Source organism: Amblyraja radiata, chromosome 17 (genome assembly GCF_010909765.2).
Source record: "Amblyraja radiata isolate CabotCenter1 chromosome 17, sAmbRad1.1.pri, whole genome shotgun sequence".
NCBI lineage: Eukaryota > Metazoa > Chordata > Chondrichthyes > Rajiformes > Rajidae > Amblyraja > Amblyraja radiata.
Window position 1 is genome coordinate 7,119,646 of NC_045972.1, and position 16,401 is coordinate 7,136,046.

The 16,401-nt window shown below is 40.2% G+C and overlaps 1 protein-coding gene across 1 annotated transcript in view; it reads right to left on the reverse strand.

The window, feature by feature from the left end:
• The window catches only part of cpne7 (copine 7), a 181,615-nt gene that overhangs the window by 115,285 nt on the left and 49,929 nt on the right, over nt 1-16,401 (reverse strand). Inside the window, exon 3 of the mRNA XM_033035666.1 lies at nt 2,763-2,945. Coding sequence (XP_032891557.1) covers nt 2,763-2,945 — 183 coding nt within the window. The remainder of the gene's footprint in view (nt 1-2,762; nt 2,946-16,401) is intronic.

Genomic DNA, 16,401 nt, shown 5'->3' on the forward strand with positions numbered 1-16,401 from the left:
GACAATGTCTAAAATACATAAACTAATGGGAGATGTGTTGCAACCATAATACATCATCCAGCCTGTTTGGAAGCTTTGTTAACCTACAGGGGCTTAGTATTAGTGACATCAACTGTGCCAGAAGTGGCCCATCTACTTACCTATGGCAAGAGAACGGAACAACAGCTTATGAGGGACACTTTTTATGAGAATTCCCCAAAGACCAGGTATTCCCAAATATGGGGCATCAGCATCGTCTTAACGTTGTTAAAGAACTGGGCTCCAGCCACAGCGCTGTCATTACAGTTTTTGACATTTTACAAAACTGTCATGCTGATGGCTTAGGTCACGGCACTAAGGACTCAGTCCCTACCAAATTAAGGCTGGATACCTTGACCAGTTCACCTGGCAACTTACACTTCTATATTCAGGAATTAGGGAACTAAACAGACAGGGGTCAGCAGGCCTTAAAATAACATTTTTTAGAGCCTACCCTACAGATGATTGACTGTGTTGTGAGACATCTACAAATATACATGGAACAAACCCAGACCATAATTGGCACAGAAGAGGAACTTCTCATCAACGACAGACAGCCTCATTAAAGAATAACAGGCCAGGCCAGCTAAATGGCTAACATAGTATTGACAAAAGTTGGTGTAAACACTAACTGGGTTAAAATCTCACTCCACCAGGCTGCAGCAACGTCGGCAGCATTTAAATTGGAGGTTCCTATGGATAAAATCCTCAGGACTGCAGGATGGCCATCGGAAAGAACATTCTAAAGATTATAACTAACCAGTAATGGAAACTGGAATTTTTCAGAAACATTGTTAAGTTTCTGTATCATAATTTACCCCAAAAAACAGGGGCTATCAATTATTATTAACTTTATGGTTATTTACATATATCATATTGATGTTTAATATGTTATCACTATTCTCCCCAAAACCAAGGCAGACGTGATGATGGACTCGTTCCACGGCTTGAATCACAGAGCTTTGAAATCTTCATGTAGTCACTCACGTGACTCCGAAGTAAAATAGTAAGATTAAACGAGAACTTACCAGTTCGAAGTTTGATCTGTATTTTATGAGGAGTAACGTTGAGGGAATACATGCCCTCCACTCCCACCCTTGATCATAAACACAACTGGTATCTTTTCTCTAATCTTACTATGCTTAAGTCATTACAGGTATCTGTGATTCACTCCGCTGCTTTGAAGAATGACACACGTGCGTAGTGGCGGGTTCTTCATGTATTCCCTCAACGTTACTTCTCATAAAATACAGATCAAACTTCGAACTGGTAAGTTCTCGTTTAATCTTACTATTAAATATATCAATATTAAACTATTTCTTGATAATAGTGTGGTTAGCAGAAGTTGTTACAACATTGACCACTGTCTCCATATTCCAACTGATAATTTAATTTTAGTTTAGTTTAGTTTAGTTTAGTTTAGAGATACAGCGCGAAAACAGGCCCTTCGGCCCACCAAGTCTGCGCCGAACAGTGATCCCCACACCTTAACACTATCCTGAGATCACACCTGGAGTATTGTGTGCAGTTTTTGTCCCCTAATTTGAGGAAGGACATTCTTGCTATTGAGGGAGTGCAGCGTAGGTTTACAAGGTTAATTCCCAGGATGGCGGGACTGTCATATGCTGTGAGAATGGAGCGGCTAGGCTTGTACACTCTGGAGTTTAGAAGGATGAGAGGTGATGTTATTGAAACATATAAGATTGTTAAGGGTTTGGACACGCTAGAGGCAGGAAACGTGTTCCCGATGTTGGGGGAGTCCAGAACCAAGGGCCACAGTTTAAGAATAAAGGGTAAGCCATTTAGAACGGAGATGAGGAAACACTTTTTCTCACAGAGAGTTGTGAGTCTGTGGAATTCTCTGCCTCAGTGGAGGTCGGTTCTCTGGATACTTTCAAGAGAGAGCTAGATACGGCTCTTGAAGATAGCGGAGTCAGGGGATATGGGGAGAAGGCAGGAACGGGGTACTGATTTGGGATGATCAGCCATGATCACATTGAATGGCTGTGCTGGCTCGAAGGACCGAATGGCCTACTCCTGCACCTATTGTCTATTGTTTATAAACACACTAGGGACAATTTACACTCATACCAAGCTAATTAACCTACAAACCTGTACGTCTTTGGAGAGTGAGAAGAAACTGAAGATCTCTGAGAAAACCCACCCGTCACGGGGAGAACGTACAAACTCCGTACAGACAGCACCCGTAGTTGGGATCGAACCCGGGCCTCTGTCGTTGTAAGCGCTTTACAAGGAATGGATGACGTTTCGGGTCAAGACCCTTCTTTCAGACTGAAGAAGGGTCTTGACCCGAAACATCACTCATTGCTTCTCTCCAGAGATGCTGCCGATCCCGCTGAGTTACTCCTGCCTTTTGTGTCCATCTTCAAATGACGTTACGCGCTCCTGTCGGCTGTGCGGACGCATGAAGTCATGCGCGACCTTCGCAGGACCGTCGCGCCTCAACGCGACCACGAGGTCGCGTAATTAGCGTGCCACGGACACATAAGTGGGACAGGGGCTTAAGGCAGCAACACTACCGCTGCGCCACCATGCTGCCAACAAATTTGATGTGGAAATAAAGAGCTGGAACATGTAACCTGTTCAGTGCCAGCCCCGAGTATACTGGGGTGATGGCCAATAGTGGGAATAAAACTTGGCAGTGAGCAGGTTAAAAAGCCGTGAAACATGAGAATGACATGTATCTGTGATGTGCTGCCAGTACTACTACCTTTGGTACTTACTTGGCCAAGGGTACACTCCACACCGCCCAAGAAATCATCGTCTCGTGCACCAATACTGCAGTGCCCGTGGATATCATACACCTCGAATCGAAGCTTCTGAGCCTCCTCAAAGTAATAATCCACGTTGAAAATTTTAGAGAACACTGGATGCAAGTTACTCTTTATAACCTCAGTCCGATCGACCTGGAAAAAGAGAAATAATATTAAAAGATCACTAATATTGACTGTTAAGAATGCCTAATATATATGATTCAACTGACTGCCTAGGTTACACCGTCTGATTTCATTTCTATAATATATTGGAGCTTAAAAGCTCGTGACATTGCCAGTTAGAATTGCCCAGAGCAGGACATGGCTCCACGATGTTCTTAAACAATAAAAAATCAAACCAGTCATGAATGTGTAATAACAACTGTAATAATATCTCAATGGCAATCATGGTTCTCACTCCTTGCGGCAAAAAGAAGATTTTGATATCTATCTTAATTACAGCTAGAATCCAAAAGATTAACTGGGAAGAACAATGTTAACCAGATCAAAGCAATTGGCACACTCGAATAAAGGATCATTTTGTAATGGCCACATTTATCAGTCAGACACAAGATGCTGGAGTAACTCAGCGGGACAGACAGCATCTCTGGATAGATGGAATAAGCGAGATCATTCCTCAGTCTCCGGGTCTCGATCCAAAACGTCACGCATTCCTTCTATCCAGAGATGCTGCCTGTCCCACTGAGTTACTCCAGCATTTTGTGTGTATCTTCGGTGTAAACCAGCATCTGCAGTTCCTTCCTTCACATTTAACTGTCAGCTCCAATAATTCTGAATCAGGATATGGAACCATTGGAGAAGGCATTTCCTCTGAAGTTTAAAAGACACTTTTGTGGTCTTTACTCATAAAACTGCATATGTATGATTTTTAGCACGTGGGTTAAAGTAAGTAACTCCATTCACCCACCACTATTGTTGAAGGGATTCAGTGGATGCGGATACTTTCCTAATAATGCCACAAAATGCACTTAGACCTTCAACCAACGGGTCACTCATTACTACATCACAGTATCTCAAACCAGTTGCCCTCGTGGTGTGCGAGTGTAATTGTTATTTAGTACCAATTGGAGCTTGAATATAGGCTTGCTCATTGTTTTGACTGTTTCTTCCCACGAATGGAATGACAATCTCCATAAAACTCAATTTTAAAAATCTACATTTGGAACAAATCTACTCAGAAACACCACCAGTTTAAATTCCAGGTCCGTATACCACAATGATCTTTTATTAATATATTCAGGTACATTGTGCAATATCCTGACAGCAAAACATTATTTAACATTGAATTAGGGAGCTATACTTCCAGCAATAACTTCAACTTTTTATTAAAACTCTAAAGCATCAATGGTCCATATTCTGACTTTGAAAGGGTTGCCAAATGTATGGAAGAGCACTTAATTGGCAGAAGACATGACAGTGTATGTGGAAGAGTTAGTAACAATGTTCCTGAGAGTTGGAAACAATCTTCTATAGAATTAACCGACAATGGTCTTGAAGCAGATTATAAAATTATTTTCAGGATACTTTTTCTCTCTTGATTGCATCCCAGGGTACTTAAGCAAGTGGCTCTAGAAATCGTGGACACATTGGTGATCATTTTCCAACGTTCTATAGATTCAGGATCAGTTCATGCAGATTGGAAGGTAGCTAATGTTATCCCACTTTTTAGGAAAGGAGGGAGAGAGAAAACAGGAAATTATAGACCAGTTAGCCTGACATCGGTGGTGGGGAAGATGCTGGAGTCAATTGTTAACTTCGAAATCCAGAGGCACCGCAATTATTATTCGCAAAGGAATACCATTCAAATCAAAGAACAGTATATCAGATAAGGAAGGGAGATATCTTATAGTTACAGGAGAGATCCATGCTACGCTAATCACTTTGGTAAACATATATGCGCCCAATTTTGATAATCCTCAATTTTTTAATCAAATCCTGAATACAATCGCAGAATTTAACTACCAAAATGTTATAATTGGAGGAGACTTCAACTGTGTTTTAGATCCGTACTTAGATAAATCGATGCAAAAACAAAGAGGTAATATGAAATCTAAAACTAGTGAACTCTTAAATACATATATAAAAAATACAAATATAGCAGACGTCTGGAGGATCGCGAATCCGACTGGAAGGGAATACTCGTTTTATTCAATGGTACACAAAACATACTCACGTATAGACTACTTCCTAGTGGATACAAAACTAATCCCTTATACTATGAACCCTAAATATCACACCAATACGATTTCAGATCACTCCCCCGCTAACTTTCGTTTTAAAATTAGAAGGAATGTCTACGAACAAATCGTTCTGGAGGTTTAACTCGCAAATTCTGAAAGACCCACAAGGGAGTATATATCTTAAAAAACAGATGGACCTATTTTTTGAGACAAACGATACACCAGATATATCGCCCACTTTATTATGGGAATCCTTCAAAGCATTTATTAGAGGAGTCATTATCTTATATCAAGCTTTTCAAAACAAAAAGAATAAGAATGAACAAAGACAATTAGAAGAACAAATCAGACAACTAGATATAGATAATGCTAAAGACCCAACTATGGATAAACATAATAAAATTTTAATACTGAAATTTAAGCTAAATAAATTATTATCAGAGAAGATTATAAGATTATTCCAAATTACAAAACAAGAACATTTCGAATTTGGGGATAAACCCCATAAACTTTTGGCACGCCAACTGAAAAAACGGGAAAAAGATCATGCAATTTTAAAGATTAAATCAGATAGAGGGGAATTATTAACACTACCTAATGATATCAATAAAAGATTTGCTCAATTTTACAAGAATTTATACACATCGAAAACGCTAATAGACAATAATAAAGTTTCAGAATTTTTGGACAATTGTAACCTTCCAAAACTAGAATTGAAGGAACAAGAGGAACTGGGAGCACAAATTACATCTAAGGAAAGACACAATAAACACACTTAAGAATGGAAAAACACCAGGACCAGACGTTCAGTAATGAATTTTATAAATGTTTTTACGACATAGTTACACCACGTCTACAGAAAATGTATACATACGCTTTTAAACAACAAATATTACCTGAAACACTTGCAGAATCAACAATCACATTAATACTTAAAAAAGATAAAGATATAGAAGAACCAGGCTCATATAGAGCTATTGCTTTGTTAAATACGGATCAAAAAATATTAGCGAAAACACTAGCTAGAAGACTAAGTCAATATGTTAGTAAATTAATAAATGAGGATCAAACGGGATTTATACCTAAGAGACATTCATTTAATAATCTGAGACATCTGCTTAACATAATGCACTCTCACAAACCTCAAGAACAAGAGATCTATCATTTCATTGGACGCAGAAAAAGCGTTTGATCAAGTTGAATGGGATTATATGATTAAAGTATTGCAAAAATTTCAAATGGGAGAGAACTTCATCGCATGGATAAAATTATTATATAACAAACCCACGGCTAGAATATTAACTAATAATATACTATCTACGAAATTCCAATTAACAAGGGGCAATAGACAAGGATGTTCATTATCACCGCTGTTATTTGCTCTGATAATTGAACCTTTAGCTGAAAAAATTAGAACACACCCGGATATTTACGGTTATAATACAAAATATTCAAATAACAAAATATCCTTATATGCAGACAATGTATTACTGTATATCACAAAACCCCAAATCAATATACCAAACATATTAAATCTAATTGAGGACTTTGGATCTTTCTCAGGATACAGAATAAACTGGAACAAAAGTGAAATTATGTCGATAAAACCGAAAAACTCAACACATCTCTTGAAATTCCCCTTTAAAATAGCCACAGAAAAATTTAAATATTTAAGAATTGAAATCACTAGAAATTATCACGCTATGTTTAATGCCAATTATAGCCCCTCACTTAAGAAACTAAATAATCTAATCAAATTCTGGAAAACGCTCCCGATGTCCTTAATGGGTCGAATAAATGCTATAAAAATGATCTTTTTACCACAAATCCTATATTTATTTCAATCAATTCCAATATATCTTCCAAAAAAGTTTTTCAAAAAACTAGACTCAGACATTACAAATTTTATATGGGATTAAAAATCCCACAGAATACAAAGAGCACACCTTAGTAAACCAAAAGAGATGGGTGGTCTAGCACTCCCTAACTTTATGTACTATAATTGGGCAGTAAATATTAAAAATATGATTCACCTGCTGGACAACTCTGCCCAGCAGGTGGACTGGATTGTAATGGAGAGAGAGGACTGCTCTACGTGTAATACAGGAGCGACTCTCCTCTCACCAATGAATCTGAATAACAAAAATTATAATAAAAATCCAATGATACATAGCACAATTAGAACTTGGAAACAAATAAAACAGAATCTAAAATTAAGAAATCTATCTCTTTTAATGCCAATAGTCAATAACCCGTCGTTTAAACCTTCAATTATAGATAAATCATTTACACAATGGGAAAGAATGGGAATCAAAATGCTCGGAGACTTGTATGAATTAGGAAAATTATTATCATTTCAACAATTACAACTGAAATATAATTTGAAAAATAATCAATATTTTAAATATCTTCAAATCCGTGACTATCTGAAAAAATACACAAAAGACTATCATAACATGCCCCCAGACTTATTGGATGAAGCCATGAAGACAAAGGCTGAATCAGCAAATCTAATATCATACTTATACAACATTATTTTAAATATAGAAATACCTACAACCGATGGTATTAGAAGAGACTGGGAACAAGAACTAGCTATAAAAATTTCAAAAGAGAGCTGGGATAAACACTTACTATATGTGCATAAATGCTCGATCAACGTACGACATACTCTAAATTCAATATAAAACATTGACTATATTATTCAAAAACTAAAATAAATAAACTTTTCCCCAATGTCTCACCCATCTGTGATAAATGTCAGTCACAAGAAGCTAAAGCGCACTCTTTTGTTTTCTGTATAAAAATTCAAAAATTCTGGAACGAAATATTTGAAATCTTCACTAAATTATTTAAAATAAAACTTGTACCAAAAGCAGAATGGATCATTTTTGGAATATCGGAAGGTAACCCCGAATTAAATGTGTTTCAAAAGAACTTACTTAATTATGGGCTAATAATGGGGAAAAAAGCTTATACTCAAATTTTGGAAAAATGCTCCAATACCAACAATAAAAATGTGGATTTCAAACATGTTCAAAACACTACACTTCGAAGAGATGAGACTCCTCCTAGCAGGCAAAGCAGACCACTTCCAAAAGACGTGGTCTGCATTTACGGAACTATTACAAGCATAAGGTGCAATAGTAATTTAAAATATAAATGGTACCAGGATCTGGTAACGGGGGGGGTATAAAATAAAAAAAATTTAAAACACGGTTGGTATATCCTTTTTTGCGGAGTTTTGTGTTACAATAGAGCGATTGTTTTTCCTTTTTTTTTCTTTTCTTTCTAGGGTCTTATTTCCTTTCTTTACTTCCTTCTCTAACTTCTTCCCTAAGGGGCTTTCTTCTCCCAACACTTTCCTGCACCTTCACGATTCTTGCTCACTTTCCTTACTTCTTTTATTTCTACCTTTTTTAAAGCTCGAAAAACGAAGTGGTACAACAAATGTAATAAGATATATGTGATGTGTATTACTGTAATTTACTGTACTTCTAATTAAAAATAAATAAAAAAATAAAATAAAAATAAAACATTTATCTGTCAGCTCCAATAATTCTGAATCAGGATATGGAACCATTGGAGAAGGCATTTCCTCTGAAGTTTAAAAGACACTTTTGTGGTCTTTACTCATAAAACTGCATATGTATGATTTTTAGCACATGGGTTAAAGTAAGTAACTCCATTCACCCACCACTATTGTTGAAGGGATTCAGTGGATGCGGATACTTTCTTAATAATGCCACAAAATGCACTTAGACCTTCAACCAACGGGTCACTCATTACTACATCACAGTATCTCAAACCAGTTGCCCTCGTGGTGTGCGAGTGTAATTGTTATTTAGTACCAATTGGAGCTTGAATATAGGCTGGTCATTGTTTTGACTGTTTCTTCCCACGAATGGAATGACAATCTCCATAAAACCCAATTTAAAAAATCTACATTTGGAACAAATCTACTCAGAAACACCACCAGTTTAAATTCCAGGTCCGTATACCACAATGATCTTTTATTAATATATTCAGGTACTTTGTGCAATATCCTGACAGCAAAACATTATTTAACATTGAATTAGGGAGCTATACTTCCAGCAATAACTTCAACTTTTTATTAAAACTCTAAAGCATCAATGGTCCATATTCTGACTTTGAAAGGGTTGCCAAATATATGGAAGAGCACTTAATTGGCAGAAGACATGACAGTGTATGTGGAAGAGTTAGTAACAATGTTCCTGAGAGTTGGAAACAATCTTCTATAGAATTAACCGACAATGGTCTTGAAGCAGATTATAAAATTATTTTCAGGATACTTTTTCTCTCTTGATTGCATCCCAGGGTACTTAAGCAAGTGGCTCTAGAAATCGTGGACACATTGGTGATCATTTTCCAACGTTCTATAGATTCAGGATCAGTTCATGCGGATTGGAAGGTAGCTAATGTTATCCCACTTTTTAGGAAAGGAGGGAGAGAGAAAACAGGAAATTATAGACCAGTTAGCCTGACATCGGTGGTGGGGAAGATGCAGGAGTCAATTATTAAAGATGAAATAGCGGTACATTTGGATAGCAGTAACAGGATCGGTCCGAGTCAGCATGGATTTACGAAGGGGAAATCATGCTTGACTAATCTTCTGGAATTAACTGGGAAAATGGACAAGTGAGAGCCATTGAATGTAGTGTACCTGGACTTTCAGAAAGCCTTTAATAAGGTCCCACATAGGAGATTAGTGGGCAAAATTAGAGCACATGGTATTGGGGGTAGAGCACTGACATGGATAGAAAATTGGTTGGCAGACAGGAAACAAAGAGTAGGGGTTAACGGGTCCCTTTCAGAATGGCAGGCAGTGACTAGTGGGGTACCGCAAGGCTCGGTGCTGGGACCGCAGCTATTTACAATATACATTCATGATTGGATGAAGGGATTAAAAGTAACATTAGCAAATTTGCAGATGACACAAAGCTGGATGGCCGTGTGAACTGTGAGGAGGATGCTATGAGGATGCAGGGTGACTTGGACAGGTTGGGTGAGTGGGCAGATGCATGGCAGATGCAGTTTAATGTGGATACATGTGAGGTTATCCACTTTGGTGGCAAGAACAGGAGGGCAGATTATTATCTGAATGGCGTCAAGTTAGGAAAAGGGGAAGTACAACAAGACCTAGGTGTCCTTGTTCATCAGTCACTGAAAGTAAGCATGCAGCAGGCAGTGAAGAAAGCTAATGGCATGTTAACCTTCATAACAAGAGGAGTTGAGTATAGGAGCAAAGAGGTCCTTCTGCAGTTGTACAGGGCCCAAGTGAGACCACACCTGGAGTATTGTGTGCATTTTTGGTGTCCAAATTTGAGGAAGGACATTCTTGCTATTGAGGGCGTGCAGTGTAGGTTCAAACCGACCAAACAATCCTGAGCGGTAAAAGCATTCTATTTACAACCGTTGAAAAGCCATCAATGATGCCAAGTGAGAATTGTGGATCAAGCTAAAGTTGGGATGACCACACGTACATACGTGGATTGTGGCAAGCTTACATGCTATAGCGGGCTGCAAAGTGAAGTTGGGCAGCATCGCTGGCTTGTTTCTGAGAGTGGATCCACGGACTGGCCCTGATGAGGTCTCCGGCCACATCCTCAGGATCTGCCTAGACCAGCTGGCGGGAGTATTCCCGGACATCTTCAACCTCTCTTTACTCCATTTTGACATCTCCATCTACTTTAAGAAGACTATTATCATCCTGGTGCCTCAATAATTACCGTCCAGTGGATCTGACATCCACCCTCATGAAGTGCTTTGAGAGTTGTGATGGTGCACACTAACTCCAGCCTCCCGGGCAGCCTCGATCTACTGCAGTTTGCCTGCGGTTGCAACAGGTCTATGGCAGATGTCATCTCCCTGGCCCTACACTCATCGCCGGAACATCTAGACAACAAGGACACCTTCATCAGGCTCCGATTTATTGACTATTGCTCCACTTTCAGTACCATAATTCCAACAATACTCATCTCCAAACTCCTAGACCTACCAGTCAAAACCCTACATCTGCAACTGAATCCAGGACTTACTGGCCCATAGATCACAATCGGTCAGCATAGGCGACAGAATATCCTCCGCAATAATTTTCAAAACCAGCGCCCTGTGATGATGTATTCTCAGCTTCTTATCATACTCCCCATACATTCATGGCTGTGTGGCCCAATTCTGCTCTAAGGCCATCTACATGTTTGCAGATTACACCACTGCAGTGGGCCGAATCTCAAACAATCGCGAGACGGAGTAAAGGAAGAGGATAGAGTGCTCAGTAACATGATATCAAGGCAACAACCCCTCCCTCAATGTCAGCAAAACCAAGGAGCTGGTTATTAACTGAAGAAAGTGAAGTGGTGCCCACGCCCCAGTCAGCACCAATGATGCAGAGGGAGAGATGGTTGAGGGCTTCAAGTCCCGAGTAATAAATATCACAAACATGCCACTGAAGCTACGGCCAAAGCACACAAAGGCCTCTACTCCCTCAGAAGATTAAGGAAGTTTGACAAGTCCCCCCAACGATGCTCACCAACTTGTACAGATGCACTGTGGAGAGCATCTCATTGCGATGCATCTCAGCTAGGTTTGGCAACAGCTCGGCCCAAGCATATAAAACCATTGCTGAGAGTTTAGTTTAGTTGAGCGCGGAATACAGCGCGGAAACAGGCCCTGAGGCCCAAATTAATACTATCCCCCCCCCCCACATTAATACTATCCTCTACCCACTTAGGGACAATTTTTACATTTACCAAACCAATTAACCTACAAACCTGTACGTCTTTGGAGTGTGTGAGGAAACGGAAGATCTCAGAGAAAACCCACGCAGGTCATGGGGAGAATGTACAAACTCTGTACAGACAGCACCCGTAGTCAGGATCGAACCCGGGTCTCCGGCACTGCATTCGCTGTAAAGCAACAACTCTACCGCTGCACCACTGTGCCGCCCATGGATGTAGCCCAGTGCATTACTCAACTATCTGCCGTATCCTCCTCATCGACTCTGTCTGTACATCACACTGCCATGGGATAGCAGCCAACATGATCACGCACCATTGCCACACCAATCATTCCCTCTCTCATCAGCCACAAGATACAAATATCACCAGATTCAAAGGTAGACAAAAATGCTGGAGAAACTCAGCGGGTGAGGCAGCATCTATGGAGTGAAGGAAATAGGCAACGTTTCGGGTCGAAACGTTGCCTATTTCCTTCGCTCCGTGGATGCTGCCTCACCCACTGAGTTTCTCCAGCATTTTTGTCTACCTTCGATTTTCCAGCATCTGCAGTTCCTTCTTAACCACCAGATTCAAGATTCAAGGAAACGATATCAGCTGTGGATCGAACCTGGATCAACTGTTTGGAAGGCAGCTATGTTCTCCACTATAAAGGAGCAAGCCATTAATACAAGATGCATTAGCAAAACTAGCTAAGCTATAGCTTGATGAGGCACAAAATGCTGGAATAACTCAGCGTGACAGGCAGCATCACTGGAGAGAAGGAATTGGTGGCGTTTCGGGTCGATCCAAAACGTCTCAACCCAAAATGTCACCCATTCCTTCTCTCCAGAGATGCTGCCTGTCCCACTGAGTTACTCCTGCGTTTTGTGTCTATAATTGAAAAGAGGACTAGGTAGGGAGATGGTGAAGATAGCTTTTCACCCTGAGGTAATAAGGGTCTGGTATTCAATATCCGAGATGATAGTAGGGGCAGATACCCTCATCACATTTCAACTGTTCCTGGATGTGAACTTAAGGAGCTGAGATTGCAGGAAGGCAGACTTGGAGCTGGAAGGTGGGATTAGTTTGGTTGAATCTTTCTCAACTGGCACACACTTGATGGGCTGAATGGCCTACTTCTGTGTCATGTTCAACATATGATTTAATGAGAGTTGTAATAATCTGGAGTGCTCATTCTAAAAACTGAGGAAAGAAACAAGGATAAATGTGGGACTGACTATTAAAGAATGAGCCGGGAATTCCATGCCCATCTTATGTAGAACTCTTGTGAAATCCCTCCACTCAGGGTCCACCCTAGTCACAGTACAACTGAAGATAGCGTTAACATTTCATGAGATTTGAAAATGGGTGTTTGTCCTTCATTGTCCATATCATGTTATCTTTGTCACATTTGACCACACCATTGCTCTCCAATACCTCTTAACCACTGTCCAGCTGGCGGATAGGATCATATTTGTCCATTCCTATGCATCCAGCAGTAACGACAGAATCGTTAGAAATCGTTTATCCTCTTGATCTTTGCGAGGTTGGTTGTGGCACATATCATCTCCTACCTCAACAAGAACCTCAACCCACTGCAAGTTGCCTACTGCCACAACTGGTCAACAGAGGATACAATCTCACTGACTCTCCACTCTGCACTGGACCACTTGGACAATAAAAACACATATGTCAGGCTGTTGTTCATAGCTCGGCGTTCAATACCATCACCCCCTCCAAACTGGTTACCAAGCGTGCTGTCCTGGGGGATTTCCGGGACCACTGGGCACCATAGGAGGTTGAATGCATCCTTGACAAGGATTGTAACATAGTTGATTAGTAGTTTATCGTTTGTCATGTATTATGGTGGTGGGTTCTGGTTTTTTTTTTACTGTACCATACATATTTAATATTTGAATAAATATTTTTGATTAAAAAAAATATATATATATTAATTTAAAAACTGGTTACCAAGCTCACGGAACTGGGTCTCTGTGTATCCATCTGCAACTGGATCCTCAAATCCCTCATCAACAGATCACAGCCTGTATGAATTAACAACAACACTGCCTCCTCAATAACCATCAGCATGGAGACACCTCCCAAGGCTGCGTGCTCAGCCCTCTGCTCTACACACTCTATACTCAGACACTGTTCAGCCAGACACAATTCTAACTCCATCTTCAAATTCATTGGTGACACCACCATTGTTGGACAAATTGCAGATCACAATGAATCAGAGCATAGGAGGGAAATCAATCAAATGACAAAATGTTGCCAGAACAACAACCATATTCTCAACGTCAGTAAAACCAAGAAACTGATTGCTGACTTTGGAAGAGGAAGGTCGAGGGTCCACAAAACTGTCTTAATTGACAGGACGGTGGTGGAGAGAGTCACATTTCTCGGGGTTGCATATCTCTGAAGATCAGTCCTGGACCCAGCACATTGATGCAATCATAGAGAAAGCTGATCAACACCTCTCGTTACTTAGAAGATTGTGGAGATTCGGTATGTCAACAGATACTCTCTTGTACTTCTACAGATGTACAGAGGAGAGCATATTGACTGGTTGCATCACAGCCTGGTTCGGCAACTTGAACACCCAGGAAGAAAGAAGACTGCAAAAAGTAGTGAACACTGCACAGTCCATCATGGGTACTGACCTCCCCACCATCGAAGGGAACTTGAATGAATGAATGAATAGTTTATTTCACTCATACATTAAAAAGAACAAAACGTTACAATCTGTGTGAATATGAACCAACACTATATCAATTTCACACAACGTTCACATAATCAATGACCGAAAAAGTAATAGGCTGAAGCCACAAAGCTTATTTTTGCCCATCCTAGAGGAGCCTATCCTTCAGGAGTCACTGCTTCAAAAAGGCAGCTAGCATCATCAGAGACCCACACCACCCTGGCCAAGCTGTCACTTCACCCCTGCCATCAGGAAGATGGTACAGGAGCCTGAAAACTGTTATGCCCAGGTTCAGGAGCAACTTCATTCCTATAACAAGGGACTATTAAACACTACGACCTCCAAATAAGCTCCAAACTACATATACTTGGGGGCATTATTTTTGTCTTTACATTATTATTGTATGGTATAAATATTCTTTCAACAGATATTAGGAATACCTAAATGTAGAAACAAGGAATTGTAAATGCTAGTTTACAATAGTCAGCTGGACTCTGAAGAAAGGTCTCAACCCAAAAATCAACTATCCATGTTCTCCAGACATGCTGCCGGACCCACTGAGTTACTCCAGCACTTGGTGACTTTTTTAGGAACACCAAAGCTGTTTAAACTCATATCCCCAAACATTGATTCTTGTATGTGTACATCTTGTGCATTCATCAAGACACAGGAGTCAAGAATAAATTCAACTTAAAAATGTTTTTAATAGAATCCTGATAAACAAGAATACAGGCCATAGCATGAGAAAAATCCAAGGCTGAACAAGGACAGGGACAAATATCAGTACTTTAAATAGGGAACTCAAAGGTAACACAAATCATAATGACATATGGGTGAAATTACTTAATCATAATTGAACAAAAGATGACACAGTCTGTGCCACCTGCCATGGTCAAGAGAAGGATCAACACACTGGCCGATTCTTCCCTGTCGCCTTTACTCTAAGAAAGCCAGGTTTAGATGCTAAGAAACTATTTCAGTGTGGGTACTTCTGCGATAACATGAAACCATGTACCTAAGTGGGGTCAAGCAAAGAGCGTTCACATTATGGCCCTGTTTCCACCAATCTTACCACCACCACACACAAGAAGCACAAGAAACGCAAGACGCCATTGTATGCAGATGCCGAGAAGTGTGTTCAGCTCTGGCTGAACAATTTCTAATCTTGTGATGTGGACTCAATAAGAAGATGTACCTAAGCAGCCTTGCATTATAAAATCACGTTTTAATAACAATTTTGTCAATGGGGTAAAGAATGGTGGGGACTGGAACATTTACACCTCACAATAACAATGTTTTTCCTGCAAGATTTTCAAAAATCAAGGTATTTTTGATGTTTATAAGTTTATTTTTGTTATTGCAAGCTAAAAATACTCATTGCTGCATTTTACATTGTTTAATAGATGTGACCGTGCTCACTCTCTTGGTTGGTGCTTTGATGCCTTTGACTGGCTGACAGGCCAGGAGAGGCAAGTCCCCAGCATCACTGGTAACAGCTGGGTCTAAATATCTGCTGTTGGTTGGCCACTTGTACCTTGAGAGCCTTACTCCCTAAGAAGAAGGATCTCGACCCGAAACGTCACCCATTCCTTCTCTCCACAGATACTGCCTGTCCCGCTGAGTTACTCCAGCATTTTGTATCCGTCTTCGATTTAAACTGGCATCTGCAGTTCCTTCCTACACATACTCTCTATAAAACCCAGCCACTCTAAAAAGAGGAGAGGATGAGTGTAGAAACAGGAAAGAAAGAGGAAGCAAGAAGATTGTGAGAAAGGGAGACAAAATAGAGTGTCTGTGTTATCCCGTTGCAGGTTTGAGGCAGACTGAGCCACTGGGACAGAGCCATAGACAGCCAGTGTCTCCACCTGAGGATAAGACTGAGTGGCCAGGGCAAGCCTGGATGCCAGAACCTCTTCCAGCTCACAGACAACACACACACACACACACACACACACACACACACACAC